General features: G+C 43.7%; 1 protein-coding gene across 1 annotated transcript; it reads right to left on the reverse strand.

Annotated features, from left to right (window-relative positions):
* Positions 1 to 277: 277 nt before the first annotated feature.
* On the reverse strand, positions 278 to 13,762 carry Rbfa (ribosome binding factor A). The gene is made up of 7 exons (XM_004861902.3): positions 13,537 to 13,762; positions 11,775 to 11,817; positions 10,892 to 11,068; positions 9,973 to 10,085; positions 6,769 to 6,853; positions 3,109 to 3,182; positions 278 to 2,004 (listed from the first exon to the last, which is right to left on the reverse strand). Exons 1-7 carry the CDS (start codon positions 13,698 to 13,700, stop codon positions 1,626 to 1,628), a joined length of 1,035 nt encoding a protein of 344 aa, XP_004861959.2. The 5' UTR covers positions 13,701 to 13,762; the 3' UTR covers positions 278 to 1,625.
* Positions 13,763 to 14,077: the final 315 nt, after the last annotated feature.

The raw sequence follows: 14,077 nt of genomic DNA on the forward strand, positions 1-14,077 counted from the left end.
ACACTCAAGCCCTTCCCCGCACGCCACAGCTGGACAAGCCTCTGACCACCTCCACTTCTCTGCCGGCCGCCCTAGGAACTGTCATTCTTCAATTTTAAAGAACACAAACTCGGTGCATCAAAGACTTTTTCTGATTGTCCCTAGTAGCTGTTCATTGTTACTGGCAGTTTCTTGTTATTGGCTCTTGGCAGCTGCTGGCTGTCTCTCATTAATAATGGTAGTCGTTGTCACTGATAGTTATAGCTGTCTCAGCGAAAAAAATCACACCACGAAAATGTCCAAATTAAAGAAGTCTTTTTAATAGCTGGCAACCAAGGACAAGCTCGTGCTCCCATCTTCCTTGGTACCCATCAAGCAGTGAAGCCTAGTTTTTAAAGGGAAAAATCACACAATAGAATGTCATGATCTCATCTTTGAGCAAGCATGGGGCACAGAAGCAGATTGCAAGTTAGATTAAAATACAATTTTGGGGATCCAGCAGGAAATTCCTATCATTATGGTTAAGGCTGAAGTAAAACATGACCTGTCCTTTGTTCTTAACCACAAGGTAAGCTATGTGCTGGTTAATATCACTTTGAACAAGCAGTCTTGGGAGGAAGGATAAAGTTCAGGCACAGGCTATTGAGGGGGTTTCTGGTTAACTCGCTTACTTCAGTTACAACTGGTAGTTGCTACATGTCATTGGTTATCACTAGTAGTTTGTGGTTATAACTAGCAGTAGTTGCTAGTTATCACTGGTCCTTACGGGTAGTTTCTGCTTATCTCTAGTTGTGATTACAATACTTTGTCATTTGAAGATATCCACAAAAGACATAATCTGACACCCTGCTGAGCAAGCTAATGCTGTTCCATAGTCTAAGTGCCACATTTTAAACATATCTGCACCTTTTGTTGATAATTTTCCTGTTTAAAATAAACCAAAACAATTTGTAAGATGGAGCACAGGTTTTTTCTTCTGATATAAATGATAAAATGAAAAGCTATTCATGGCCTGTGTCCAAAAGACTCAGGTTCCTCAGAAGGCAAAGATCGGCCTGTTGGGCATTTGAATAGGTTTTTTTTAAAAATGCCAGCTGGACAGAGGCACTAAGGCCAAAGTCTGTCAATATTTCAGAGGTGATCAGAGTTCAGGCATAGCCAGCATCACCCGGGAGCCCTTCATCCCACTGACATATACTTTTTGTTCAACCATGCCTCAACCAAAAGGTGGAAAATGGGCCCACAAGTGTTGAGAGGAAGCCACTCTTTGGAAGATGTGCAAGCACGGAGCACCTGCAGCCTCCATCCCTGCCCTCTTCTGCTGCAGCCTGGCTTTGTGGGTGGGCTTGGACTAGAGTCCCTGTGATACAGCTTCACTGTCTTCATGTCTGAAGATCTCACTGACGGGACAGGTGGTTTATTTTTTTTATTACAGAGCGCTGGAGAAAAAACAAGTGACTTCTGTACAGGAAATTGTGTTTAGATACATGAAAAACTATTGAAGGTTAAACAGCAGGAGAGTCGGTGATACAACCAAGAGCTTCAACTCCACCCCCTACCTCTGCAGTACGGACCACACACCTCACACAAACACTCCCTTTTCTCCTGCAGGCCCACACAGGCAGCCTGCAGCCTCACCCCTACCATTACTCTGTTCTGGAATGGGGGCCCTGTGTCCCACCACCTCCAGGCTCTGCCTTCCATTCCTCTGCTTTCTGGGATTCACATCCATACCCCAGGGTACCGTCCTCATTCTTGCCCTCACTCTCCTCACCCAAGAGGAAACTTCTGGGGGAAGTGTCCTGGTCTTTTTGCAGTGGAGCCTTCTTTGTTCTCCTCACCCACTGTGGCAGCTTGGCCATTTGCTCCTGCCCAGGTGGCACCAAGTTCATGTCCCGGAGTCCTTTCTCATTCTTCTGTTTGTACTCCATTATTTGTTTGTTGAGTGCCTCATGATCAATCCCACACAGATGAGAGTATGCGGCAGGTCCTGGGGGGTCATATGGTGACAGGCCATCAGGGTTCCTGGGAGAAGAAAAGAACCTTCACATTAAGCACAAGCCAACCCCTAAACCAGGGTGAAATGCCACCACAGGGTACGTCCTACATCTCCACATAGGTACACAGTTGCTCCTGAACATTTATGTATCTGAAGTGACTGTAGACAGGATTATGGGAAGGGGACTCCAGTTGTGGTTCTCCAGCATCAGAACCAGCTAGCAACACAGTCCTGTGCAGCCATTCAGCATGGTCACTAAAAGGATTTTCAACTTTTCTCATTTAAGCATGGCCAGTAAAAGAGAAGTATATGCGGGCCTATACGTGCTGTCATTTAGGATTCTGATGCATCACATGCCAGTTTTCTTGGAAGCCAAACTGAGCACAGTTATGCCATCCTCTGACCCTCCAATACTCAGTTCCAGAAGGTCTTCAAATTCCTGGTTTGGCTCCCTGACCCTTCTCCCCAGTGCTGGGCCCCTACCAGTCCAGGATGTATCAGGCTTGCTATGGTGTGGGGTCCTCCCTGCTGACATCTGTAGGCTAAACTGTAGACACATTGCTGGGTCATAGGGTCCAGGTACCCAGGGATATGGGTGCTGTTCAGTTCTGGCTGTCTCATGCCTGGAATGGTGCCCTCTCCACAAAAACACCTCTGTTCTCCAGGCTCACGCCCTCCCCCATAGGCTATGTCATATTCCTCAAAGCCTTCTCGGACCTCCACCAGTCATCTAAACCCTTACTTTTCTGCACTTTTCTTCCTAACTAAAATGGACTTATCTGTGACAATCAAGACTCCCCTAGCACAATTCATGTTCCACACCAGGGACCACTCAATGATGTTCACAGCTGCATCTAAAACCTGGAGCAGGGCCTGGAATGCAGCAGGCACTCAATAAAAAATGCACTGACCAAATGGAGGTGGGGGGGTGACACTCCCTTCCTTGCTGGTTGAGTCATGGCTTTGAGTCCATGGGCCAGAACACGTGGACACCTGCTGGGCCCATGGTAAGTACCACAGAGGCAACATGGCTAGTCAGGACACAGGCCATACAGCTACTGTGGAAAATAGCAATCCTATGCTTAATGCTATCCCAGGGAACGAGAACACACATCAATAATATGCATCACCTGAAATCAGCTTGTGCTGTGTTGCCTATTTCATCTACAGGCCCAAAGTCAGCTATTTCCAGCAACCGATCAACCTGAAAAGGAAGCACAGGGGAGAGGTAGGCTACACCTCCCACTCCCAACACTCAATGTCACTGTCTCTGAAATAGGCCCAACCAGTCGTCTCCTGGGATGGACCTTGCCTAATTCTTTCTGTGGATACTTCCTCCACACTGGGATCTGCTCTACAGCTTGAGCTTTCAAACACTTAACTATTATTTTAACATGTCACATTTTCTTTAATGATGAATGGAAATGTGTAAAACTTGTAAACTTTAGACAGATCTATGAAGATATCAGTTATATATCAGTTGAATCAAATAACTGATATTCAAGGAAACAATCTGGACTCTTTCCTCAGCTCTTGAAACTCACAGGGAGGGAAACCTGGCTCGCCAGAAGCAAAGTAAGTGCCCAGGCTGGGAGATCCCGGGAGAAATGGCAGCAAAGTCCATGGTCTTTGAAAACTGCAAAGATGTGGGGATTTGCTCCAAGGGGACTCCTTCCACAGGAGTCCAACAGCAGGCAACAGTAGGAAAGGGACTCAAGCACAGGTACCAGAGTGCACTTCATCATGCCCCATTTGGGGAAAGGGGTGACTATTTAAATCTAAAAAAATCTTTAAAAAAACCTTAACTTCACGGTTCCCAGTATTACCTTCCCACAGTGACTGGATGAGAGACAGATACAGGAAACAGCCATGGATAGGGACTGAGCTAGAAAGAGATCATCTGAGAAGTTTAAACTCAGGCCAGGAAGGACAAGGGCCCCATGCTCCACCAGTGAGAAGCCAGGCCCGGCTGAGTTACTCTCAAAAACAGCTCAGTCTTGGGCCGGGGATTTAGTTCAGTGGTGCCACTGCCTGCCTCCCAAGCACAAGGTCCCGAGTTTGATCCCTGGTACCAAAAAACAAAAAACAGCTGGGTTTGAAAGTGCCTGCCAGCATTAAGTACTTGAACCATTACCCTGATGCCTACATCCAGCACAGATCTGAGGTCTGACTGCCGTCCCTATCCAACATAAACAAGGACATGTCTTAATCTGGACACTGCCACAGCCTGGGATAAATGGAAGGCCCTCTAGAATAGGGAGGATAAGTCACAAACCCACAAGCCAGAAGGCAAGGTGAAGAAAAACAAGACTTGCTGTATTCCAAACTACTCATTCAAAAATAAAGAATTTCTTTGTTTTGGGACTCATTTTCTTTCTTCTTTCTTTTTTTTCCCTGGTACCAGGGGATCAAACTCAAGACCTTGCACTTGTGAGGCAGGCACAATGCCACTGAGCTAAATTCCTAGCCCTCATTCTCTTTTATTTTTAAATTATTAAAAAAAATTGTATCCCATTCCCCCCAACCCCCCTCCCCCCCTCCCTATGTACAAAAGTTGTGTTTCCATTTTTTCCTTCTATTTTCACTTTTTTCCTTTGGATTGATTTTTCTTTTTCTTACCTTTTTTTTTTTTTTTTTTTTTTTTAATGGAGACAGAAACTCACTATATACTTTAAGCTGGCCTTAAACCAGGACCTTAAGCCAGGATCACCTTGAAATTGTGGCAATCCTCCTACCTCAGCCTCCCAAATATTGGGAATTGGGATTACAGGGATGCACCACTATGTCTGGCTTTTTTTTTTTTTTTTACTTTTTTCTTGTCGGGAGCAATGCTATATAATTTTAGGGAAAAATCATTTGGTTAGCCTAGTTCTCCTGCCTACAGCCCAGCTATGGAATTCTGAGACATAACTCCATTTTGGCCTCCGGTCACAACTGAGACCTCAATGATCAGGTGCTGCTGTGATTCTCCAGGACCAGAAAGATTCTGGGAGCTGAAAACATCCTGGGAGGAACAAACATCTACTCAGTTCCTTGTTCTTGGATTGTTACATCTTATTTACGCAGGATGTACTGAACTCTCTGCAAGTCATTTGTTACATCTGTTTCTCCCAGTAAGCTGGGAACTTTGGTCTTTGCCACCCAGAGCAGCACTGATGAGACCCAAATCTCAGATTCTTCTCAGTCTCATTTTTCTAGCTTTCCTGTAATTTGCCATGTACTGCCTTCGCTCGCAGGAGACTAGGACTTAACTGCAAAGGTTCTAGTAACGTCCCCTTTCCCTGTTCCTTACATTTTCTCTTTTTCTTTTTATTTCTATTTTTTATTTTGCATATTGTTGCCTTTTTTATCTTCTATTTCTCATTGATTTTTTTCTTTAATTCTGTAAACATCCTTCCACTCCATAATAGTATCATTTGTCTCACTTTTTTCCTCATCTCTCACCGTTTAAGTTTTCCAGTTTCTCTTTTCAGTTTCCTATTCCCAATCCCCTATATCTTTAACAGTACGACTACTGTTACAGTTTGAGTCTAGATGCCCTCCCAAAGCCTCATGTAGTCATAGGCTTTTCCAGAGGTAGCTTGATCTAGAGTGTGTGATGCTAGAATTGATTCATGATGCAATGCTAGGCTCAAGGACACTAGGATTAAGGGTGTGAGTGCTACCCACCCTAAGTAGTCTGGATAAGATAATAAAAGGGGCAGAAAGATGCTGTTAAGGTCCCTTGTTGCTTTTGCTTTGTTACCTTCTGTTCCTCCATGAACTGTTTCTCCTCTGCTATACCTGTCTGCCAGACCACCCAGCCTTGGAGCTAGCCAATTGTGGTCTGAAACCTCTACGAACTGTGAGCTAAATAAACCTTTCCTAATTTAACTTTGGGTGTCAGGTATTTTGTCTCAGCAACAAGAGAAATGTAACTAACACAGTCCTCTAACAACAATGGGAGGCGTATGTTGGGGAGCTCAGCCTAAGGCTGTTCAACTCAGCACAAGCTGAGCTGCACTAGTGCCTTGTAGGGAACAGCAGCTTCACTCCTTTTTCTGGCTGGAGAAATGTTTCACTGTCGAGATTACTACCTGCACAATGTTTTCAGTGTTACCCGTGCAATGAGTAACAAAAGATTAGCGGAAAAATTACATGTTTTTGTTCTGCATAGATAAATCTTATCTGGTCCTCTAGTGAATAATAGTTGTCTAATTGTAATATTACCAACACTGCTGATTTTTGGTAAATGTTTTTTAGACATAACATACTTTAATACCTACCAGGCAACTACTACCCACATAAAACATATGTACAATTTTTTAAACTTTATAACTAACCAACCTATAAAGCAAGGAAAATGGTGGTAAAAACACTGAAAAGTCACAAGGCAAAACATGAATCTTATAGGGTCAATGTTGTAAGGTCACAGAAAATCACAGAGGCTGGAAGGAGGTGAGGGGCAGGGCAAGTGTGGGAAGGAAACTCTGGCTGCCTCAAATGCACAGAAAACAGCCATTTCACTCATTGATCAGAGTTATAGTAATGTGCATAAAGATTCATAACCAGAAGAAGCACCTCTTTGGATGGGAACAGTTGTATCCTCAACAGTGATTTTTTCTAAAAATTGCATTACCTTTGAGTATTTAAAAACTAGCTTAAAATTTTACCTATATAAAAGTTCATATTATAGAAAAATGAATTGGGCCAGGGATTTGGCTCAGTGGTGCCACTGCCTGTTTCACAGGTGCAAGGTTCTGAGTTCAATCCCCAGTACCAAGAAAAAAAAAAAGATTTAAAAGCCTTACCTCAGCCAGAAGTGCATTTCTTCTGTCTTGAACAAACACTATTGGTGGCACATTTCTGAGGGTCTGTTGGGACATCAAAAGGTGCCTGAGGAGAGAACAGAGACTGCATGTTTCAGACTCTACCTTGACATTTAGCAGACAGGGGCACAGTGCTCAATGCAAGGTACATGACAATCTCCCAAGGCTAGAAGTGAGACTTGCTCATCTGTTACTCAGGTGAAAATGAGATGAGCACAACAGCCTGCGCCTGCAGTCCCAGGGCTTGGGAATCTGGGGTGGGAGATCACGTGAGCCAAGGAGCTCAAGGCCCAACCAGGCTGAGGAGCAAAGTGAGACCCTATCTCAAACAAACAAACAAACAAACAAAAGAAACAAAAGAAGGAAAAAGACAAGAAAATAAAATGCTACAAACCTTCTTCAGTGAGTCACCAGTCCCAAAAGGACACAAAAAGTATCAAAACTGCAACTCCTTTTAATTCTTCCAAAGCAACTGAGATCATCATAAATAACCTCATATGAAAATAGGGTGTTGCCTGCAGCCCTGTGGGCTCCAGGGTTTGGATGCTCAGAGTTCTTTCAGCACAACTTCACACTCACATCCCCAGATACTGGGGAGAATGGATCTTTGCACTGGTCACAATCACGGTATATGAGGCCAAGCTAGATGTGGCACATACACCCACTAAAAACTACCCACAGGAATCTGGGGCTCAGCAAGAAGAAACCTCAACACCAAACCCTAGGTGACCACAAGAGCTAGGAAATGGGACATTTAGCTCAACCCAATTTTCTGATTACCTAAAAACCAGAAAACAATAGTACTATATCAAAGGTTCTTGAAAATTTCTCATTTTTGTTAAACAGTAAAAGATGAAATTGACCAATCTTTGATAGTTTTAGAGACTTTTAGGGATCATCGCAGTGAGTGTCAGTAACAATAAAGCAGGGAGCTCAAGACAGCATAGGAAAGTGCTATAGTTTTTATTTGGATGAAGTCCCACAAGCTGCTCTGACTGCCAGCACTATCTCCTCAGTGACAGTAAGTAAGGAGGCAAGAAGAGCAGAGGAGGAGAGGAAGGCAGGAAAAAGGCATCTGATCCTGAGCACTGCTTGGTCAGCTGGATTTCTGCATTTTTTTAAGACAGAGGAGAAAAGTCAGTTAAGTTCTTTACTACTGTGCAGATCAGTGATTCAAAATTTTTGGTCTCAGGATCCCTTTACATGCTAAAAAAATTACTGACAATCCCAAAAAGCTTTTGTTTAAGTGGTTATATCTAACAATATTTACTATACTAGAAATTAAAACTAAAAAAAATCTAAGTGTATTACATCATTTTAAATGATAATAAACCCACTAAATGCTGACAGGGATTTTAAATAAAAAATAGCTACATATTCAAAGAGTGTTCTGAGAACAGCTGCACATTTCCTGAGGCCTGCCTGGTGGAAGAATGATGGGAGTTCATTACTGCATTTGCATTCTTTCAGAAGGTGGGGAACGTGAAGCATTCTGCAACGCTGGTTACCCAATGGGCTGAGGCAAGAAGCCTGCAAGTTCAAGACAAATTTAGACAATTTAGGGAGACTCTGACTCAAAACACAAAAGAAAAAAGGGCTAAAGATGTAACCCAGTGGCAGACCACTTGTCTCGCGTGCATGAGCTTTGGGTTCAAGTCTCAGTATAAAAAATAAATAGCTTTCAGAAAAGTGCGGATCTTCTTTGACCACACACACACATACACACACACACACACACACACACACACACACACACACACTTCAACAAATGAAAGGTCAGCTGAAATGTGGAAGCTGAGTCCACACCAACTGACACATCACACTCCGAGATAGGAAAACACACCAGTCTCTCCACACATTAATGGAACTTCTACCCATGCATGGTTTTGCACCCTTGTACGTTCCTCACTGATAAGGGGTCAACAGTAATGCAAATTTTCAGAACACTGATAGTTTATCACACATTTATTTGTGTGTCTTTTTTTTTGGTACTGGGGATTGAACTCGGGTCCTTGCGCTTGGGTAGCAGGCGGCGAAACCACTGAACTAAATCCCCAGCCCCATCACATATTTATTTGTTAATGTCAACAGAACAGTCTTCAAGTACTTGGAAGGTTTTGAACTGGATACCAGTTTCTACACTTCTGGTTTGTTTGGGGTTTTTTGGTACCAGAGATCAAACTCGGGACCTTCTACTTGGGATGCAGGCGGCCGTACCACTGAGCTAAATCCCCGGCCCTACAATTCTGGTTTTTACTTGAAAGTTTACATTTTAATACTGGCCATGGAAGTGGCACGTTCACTTGGCTCACTTTTGAGAATGTCTGCCAGATGCTCACACCTGAAGAGCTGCAAGTGCTCCCATACCTCTGTGCAGTATTCTTCCCACAGAGGCTGTCATGTCTCAGCAACCATGACCTCTATGTGCTTCCCACCACAAAGAATGCTACAAACACATATACTCAGTCTAGACTTAGTAAAATAACTGTTTTGTTTTTGTTTTTTTTTTTTGCTTGTTCATCTAGGATACTTTCAGGTGAAAGTGGCATTGTGTTTCATGATGAGCACTGGCAACAACATCACCAATAAGGTCCCAGCCTCAGCAACAATGAGAAAGATAAAACACATCTTAGTATTGCAAAAGTAGTGAGTTGTGTGGTTTCTTTTTTTCTGCAGTACTGATGACTCTCTACCACTGAATCACACCCCTATTTAAAACTGATTTATCTATTTATTTTTTCCTGTTTTTGTCTGTACTGGAAATTGAACCCAGAACCTCATGCATGCTAGCCAAGCGCTCTACCACTGAGCTACATTCCAACTCAGTTTTAAAAATTTTCAGACAGGGTCTTGCTAAGTTGCTAGGGTTGGTCTTAAATGTACAATCTTCCTGTCTTAGCCTCCTGAGTAGCTGGGTTACATGCCTAGCTGGCATAAATAGTTTTAACTTTACAAAGACCCTGATGGGATCTTTAGATCCCTACTGAACTTTGGGAAAAGCTAACTAGATTACATCTTATAGGAAAATGCAAATTATGCTTTGAAATTCAAGAAAATGTTTCCAAAAATTTCCTTAAACACAAAATCTTTAATGAGAAAAATTTAAAGTCTACCTTCAAGTGAAACAGCTGGGCAATCTGAGGTGCAAAGAGGAAGTAAGTACATGTAGAAGGGAAATGCTATCACCTCATGTGTGCAGCACTCCTCTGCAGGATGGCCTCCGTGTGCTTATTCTGGTCAGCAGAGAGACTTGTCTTCCAGTACACGCGGCAGGCTGAGAAGTCTGAAGCCAGAGAGACCTGAGACCCATGCCCCAACCACAAGTTACTTAGTTCACAGGGGTTTTCACAAAGACAACATCCTGGAAGTGGAAACTACAGCTTCCTTTACAGTAGCTCTTATCCCTAAACCTATGAAACCCTGAAACCCTGAAACCCACTGTTCCCATGGCATCCTGACAAGAGTCCACCACCTGCTGCTGCAGAACACCAACAGCCAGGGAAGCAGGGCCACAGAAACAAAACTCATCTTCCCATCTTCTCCAGGTCCTGACACCACTTGGATAACCTCTATCCAAACCCACTGCACTTGCTTAACATCCATTTCTTGAAATGCTCATGGAAAACACCTAACAGCTGCTTATTGTCCTTTGGCTCAATTCCCTCTGAGAGGGCTAGAGGACCCTTTTTGATTTTCTGTTTTGTTTTGAACCCAGGACTTTCTACTAACATACATTCCAGGGCCTTTTCAATTTGAGATTCAAGATAGGGTCTTGCTAAGTTGCCCCGGCTGGGCTCAAACTTGTGATCCTCCTGCCTCAGACTCCTGTCAAAATAATGACAGGTGTGTCCAGAACTCAGAGCATCCTTGGACCATTTACTCACAATGGCTGGGTAACTGACAATAAGCCAGAGGCTATTTGGTCATCAGGCTGCAAGAAAACTAGCTGCCTTTGGACTGTAGCACAGGTAACCTCTGTCCCAAAGATTTAAACAACCAGACTCAGTTCTACCTCTGCTGCCCCAAACCAAGATCAATGGAGTGAGGAAGTCAGGTAAGACTGACATCCTCACACCATCTCTACACCTCTGGCCCCACATTCTACCTTGGAGAGCTCCACATTCAGGTCATACACCTCCTGGCTCACTTCAGGTGTGGACATCAAATCTATCAGGGCTTTGTAGAGGAGGCCACTCAGGGCCCTCAAGCGCACATGGTCTTCCTTCCTGGTCTTCTTTGAGGTAGCCTTCAGGAGGGATTCCAACTTGGATGGCTTGTAAGTCTCCATTAAGAGAAAGAGCACACATGAAACAAGGGTAGCATTAATAATCAGCACTAACTTACACTCCACTGACTTAGCACTGGTGAGGGCTCGAATGAAAACTAGATAGATAACCTCACTTCGGAGCTGTGAAGTCTGTCTCACAGAACTGGACCCTTCTAGTTTTACCCACCAGTCCTCCAAGATTAGAAGTACTGCCAGTTTAACTTTTTGGTTTTCTTCCAAAAATTCATTTTTTAGATATAATTCATAGACCATAAAATTGACCCTGTTAAAATGTGTGGTTCAGTAATTTTAGTATACACAATGTTTATTTTTTTCTAACTGGAACCACTTATCATATAAACTTCTACAGTACATACACACACTAAAAACTGAACAGATGTTAAAGTATTAGACTTTGACAATAGGACATTCTAGAAAACTTCAGAGTTGGTAAATTTTCCTCATAAAAGGCCAAAATCCACAGTTCCAGTGGCATCCACTCCCACCCACCCACACAATCCTCTCCAGAACACAACTGGAGAGTTAGGCAAAAGCTTGGCTAACCTTTTCTTCCCCCCTAGTACCAGGAATCAAACTCATGACCTTGCACTTGCCAGGCAGGTGTAGCACCACTGAGCTACATCCCCAGACCTAGCTTTGCCAACTTTTAACCTTGCTCCCATCATGACTATAAAAGCCACTGCTACCGCTCAATCCTTACCAAGTGAGACTCCAGGGAAGGACCTTCATACCAAAACTTCTTTCTATGGGGAGAAAACAAAAATTATGTTGGACCATATGGCAAATTAAAGAAGAAAGTGCTACATAAACTACTTTAAGAGGTTATGACAGCACAGTTATATGGAGGTAACCTTGGACAGAGAAGGCATATTACTTGAGATCTAAGAAATGGGCAATTCAGCAAGAATGTCTAAAAAAGTAAAAAGGGGGCCAGGGATGTATTTCAATGTGAAATCCCTGGGTGAATCCCCAATATCAAAAACAAAACAAAACTCTATCTCCTCAGTGGCACATAAGCACAATGCCTAGCTGACCAAGTGGTTTCCCATGGAGGTATATAAATTATACCTCCTAATACACAGCCATACACGTACGCAGTCACTGAACAATTAGGTAGTCGACAGGAGGAGCCATACTTCTTATTGGTGGGGAGGGAATTACAGGCAAGCAATGCAAAGAGGCTAAATGATCCATGTGGTGGGACAGTAGAGTTGGAAACAGATGGTTACATATAAAAATGTTTATTACAGGTGAGCATATATAAAGAGTGCTCAAAGATTCTATTTTTTGTTTTTTCAGCTGAGAGGCCCCAACAAACACCTCAGTAAGAGTTAAGCACATCTGGCACCCAAACCATGGTTTCACAACACCACTTTCCAATAACCAGGCTCCCAGGAGAAATGGCTGATTGTAAGGCTGAGCCAAAAGTATATAAGGTGATTATCAACCATTTTACAGCGCCAAAAGATAAAGAAATGCTAAATACTTGCAGACACAGCAAACCCCCGCAAGATGAGGTATGTCACAGGGACAGAAGAGCTGTGAGGGTTCCTAGTGGCCTAAAATGAGCAAGATAAAGTAATACTGGATTATAATCCACGAGTCCACATCGTGAATTAACGAGAAGAGATTTATCTCCACACAAAAGTCTAAATTAATTCATGAATATAACTCTCTACTCTTTAGCAATGGCTACACAGACTTCCTCCCAAACAGCAAAGTACAGAAGGGTGAAAGAGGAGTTGGGCAGGGTAGTGTTTGCCTGCAATCCCAGCACTCTGGTGGCTGAGGTCTCACTAAGTCACTAAGTTGCTCAAGCTGCACTTGAACTTGCAGTCCTCCTGCCTCATCCTCCCAGAGTGCTGGGATTACAGGTATGCACCATCACTCCTGGCTCAGTATCAGTTCATTAACAGATATGCAATGCTAACTTAAGGTATTAAATAGAAGTGAACCAGACGCCCTTAAAAGGGAACTTGGAGTATCTTTACAACGTCTGTAAACCTAAAAAATATTTTTTAAAGTTTATGAAAAAATCCACCATACGTAGAATTTAAAGTGGTGTAAAAAATCAAAGTGCGTATGTTTTATCATTACAAAAACTGACGACAAACTTTATTCATCGAATTAAAACCACATAGAAAGTCAGTATTAATTCGGAAGGGAAATTCTTATAAATATTTCTTCTTTCCCTCTTTGAAGAAATTACTATCCTTATAAAAAAGGCTTCTAGTGACTACAACCAAAATAAATGGACATACAGTAACACTTTGCGCTTTTTTTTAAACCCTACACACGTTCCTGATGTAATATAAGGTTTTAGGAGACTTAAATGCATAAAAGAACAGAAGGAGGGGTGTGAAGACACGGCAACTCAAGCTGAAGGGTAGATGGTGCTAAGTCGCAGGGACACGGGTCCCCAGTGGACCTGCCCGTGCCCCGCAGATATGGCGCTCGCCTACCTGCTTTTGGAGGCAAACTTCTTGAGCAAGTTTTTGTTGCCATAGGAGGCCGCGGAGCCCCGCAGACCCCGTGCTGGGCAGAGAAGCCGCACACTATGGCTGCCACCCCACAGCGCGCGCAATCCGGCGCAGGGGGACCACAGTTCGCGCGCCACAGCCCACATGCCTCGGAGATAGCTGGAACACAGGCAGGCGCGGGGTACGACGGGATGCGTGGGCGGAGCGAAGAAGGCTTTTGGGCGGGGTTATGACAGGCGGGTGGTAGGAGAGACAACGGAGCGGGCGGGCGGAGCGGACACTTGGGCGGGGCGCGGGCCGTAAATGGAGCAGTGGTTGGAGGAGGCGAGTGTGGACGGAACGAGGGCGGTCAGACCTGGGGGCGGATTCTCCGAGGCGGAGAGGCTGGCTCTGGCCCGGGCTTCAAACCTGAAAACTAGCCGACTCCTTTGGCCATGCAAAGCAAGGAACACAGCTTCAAAGCACAAATGATAGACAATGATAAGGACTGCGCATTTTAGAAAAGCAGGAATAAAGAGTTGCG

Source organism: Heterocephalus glaber, unplaced genomic scaffold, assembly GCF_053883595.1.
Source record: "Heterocephalus glaber isolate CG9 unplaced genomic scaffold, H.glaber_assembly_v1.0 deba00000331, whole genome shotgun sequence".
NCBI classification, from domain to species: Eukaryota; Metazoa; Chordata; class Mammalia; order Rodentia; family Bathyergidae; genus Heterocephalus; species Heterocephalus glaber.

Bases quoted from the DNA above. Each gene is read 5' to 3' on its own strand.
- Rbfa (XM_004861902.3), bottom strand. From the start codon at position 13,700: ATGTGGGCTGTGGCGCGCGAACTGTGGTCCCCCTGCGCCGGATTGCGC. The intron at 10,086-10,891 runs GTAGAATGTGGG...CATGGGTCTCAG, and splicing joins TGAATGTGGAGCTCTCCAAG to GTCTCTCTGGCTTCAGACTT. The intron at 2,005-3,108 runs GTGATGCATATT...TTCTTCTCCCAG, and splicing joins ACAGCACAAGCTGATTTCAG to GAACCCTGATGGCCTGTCAC.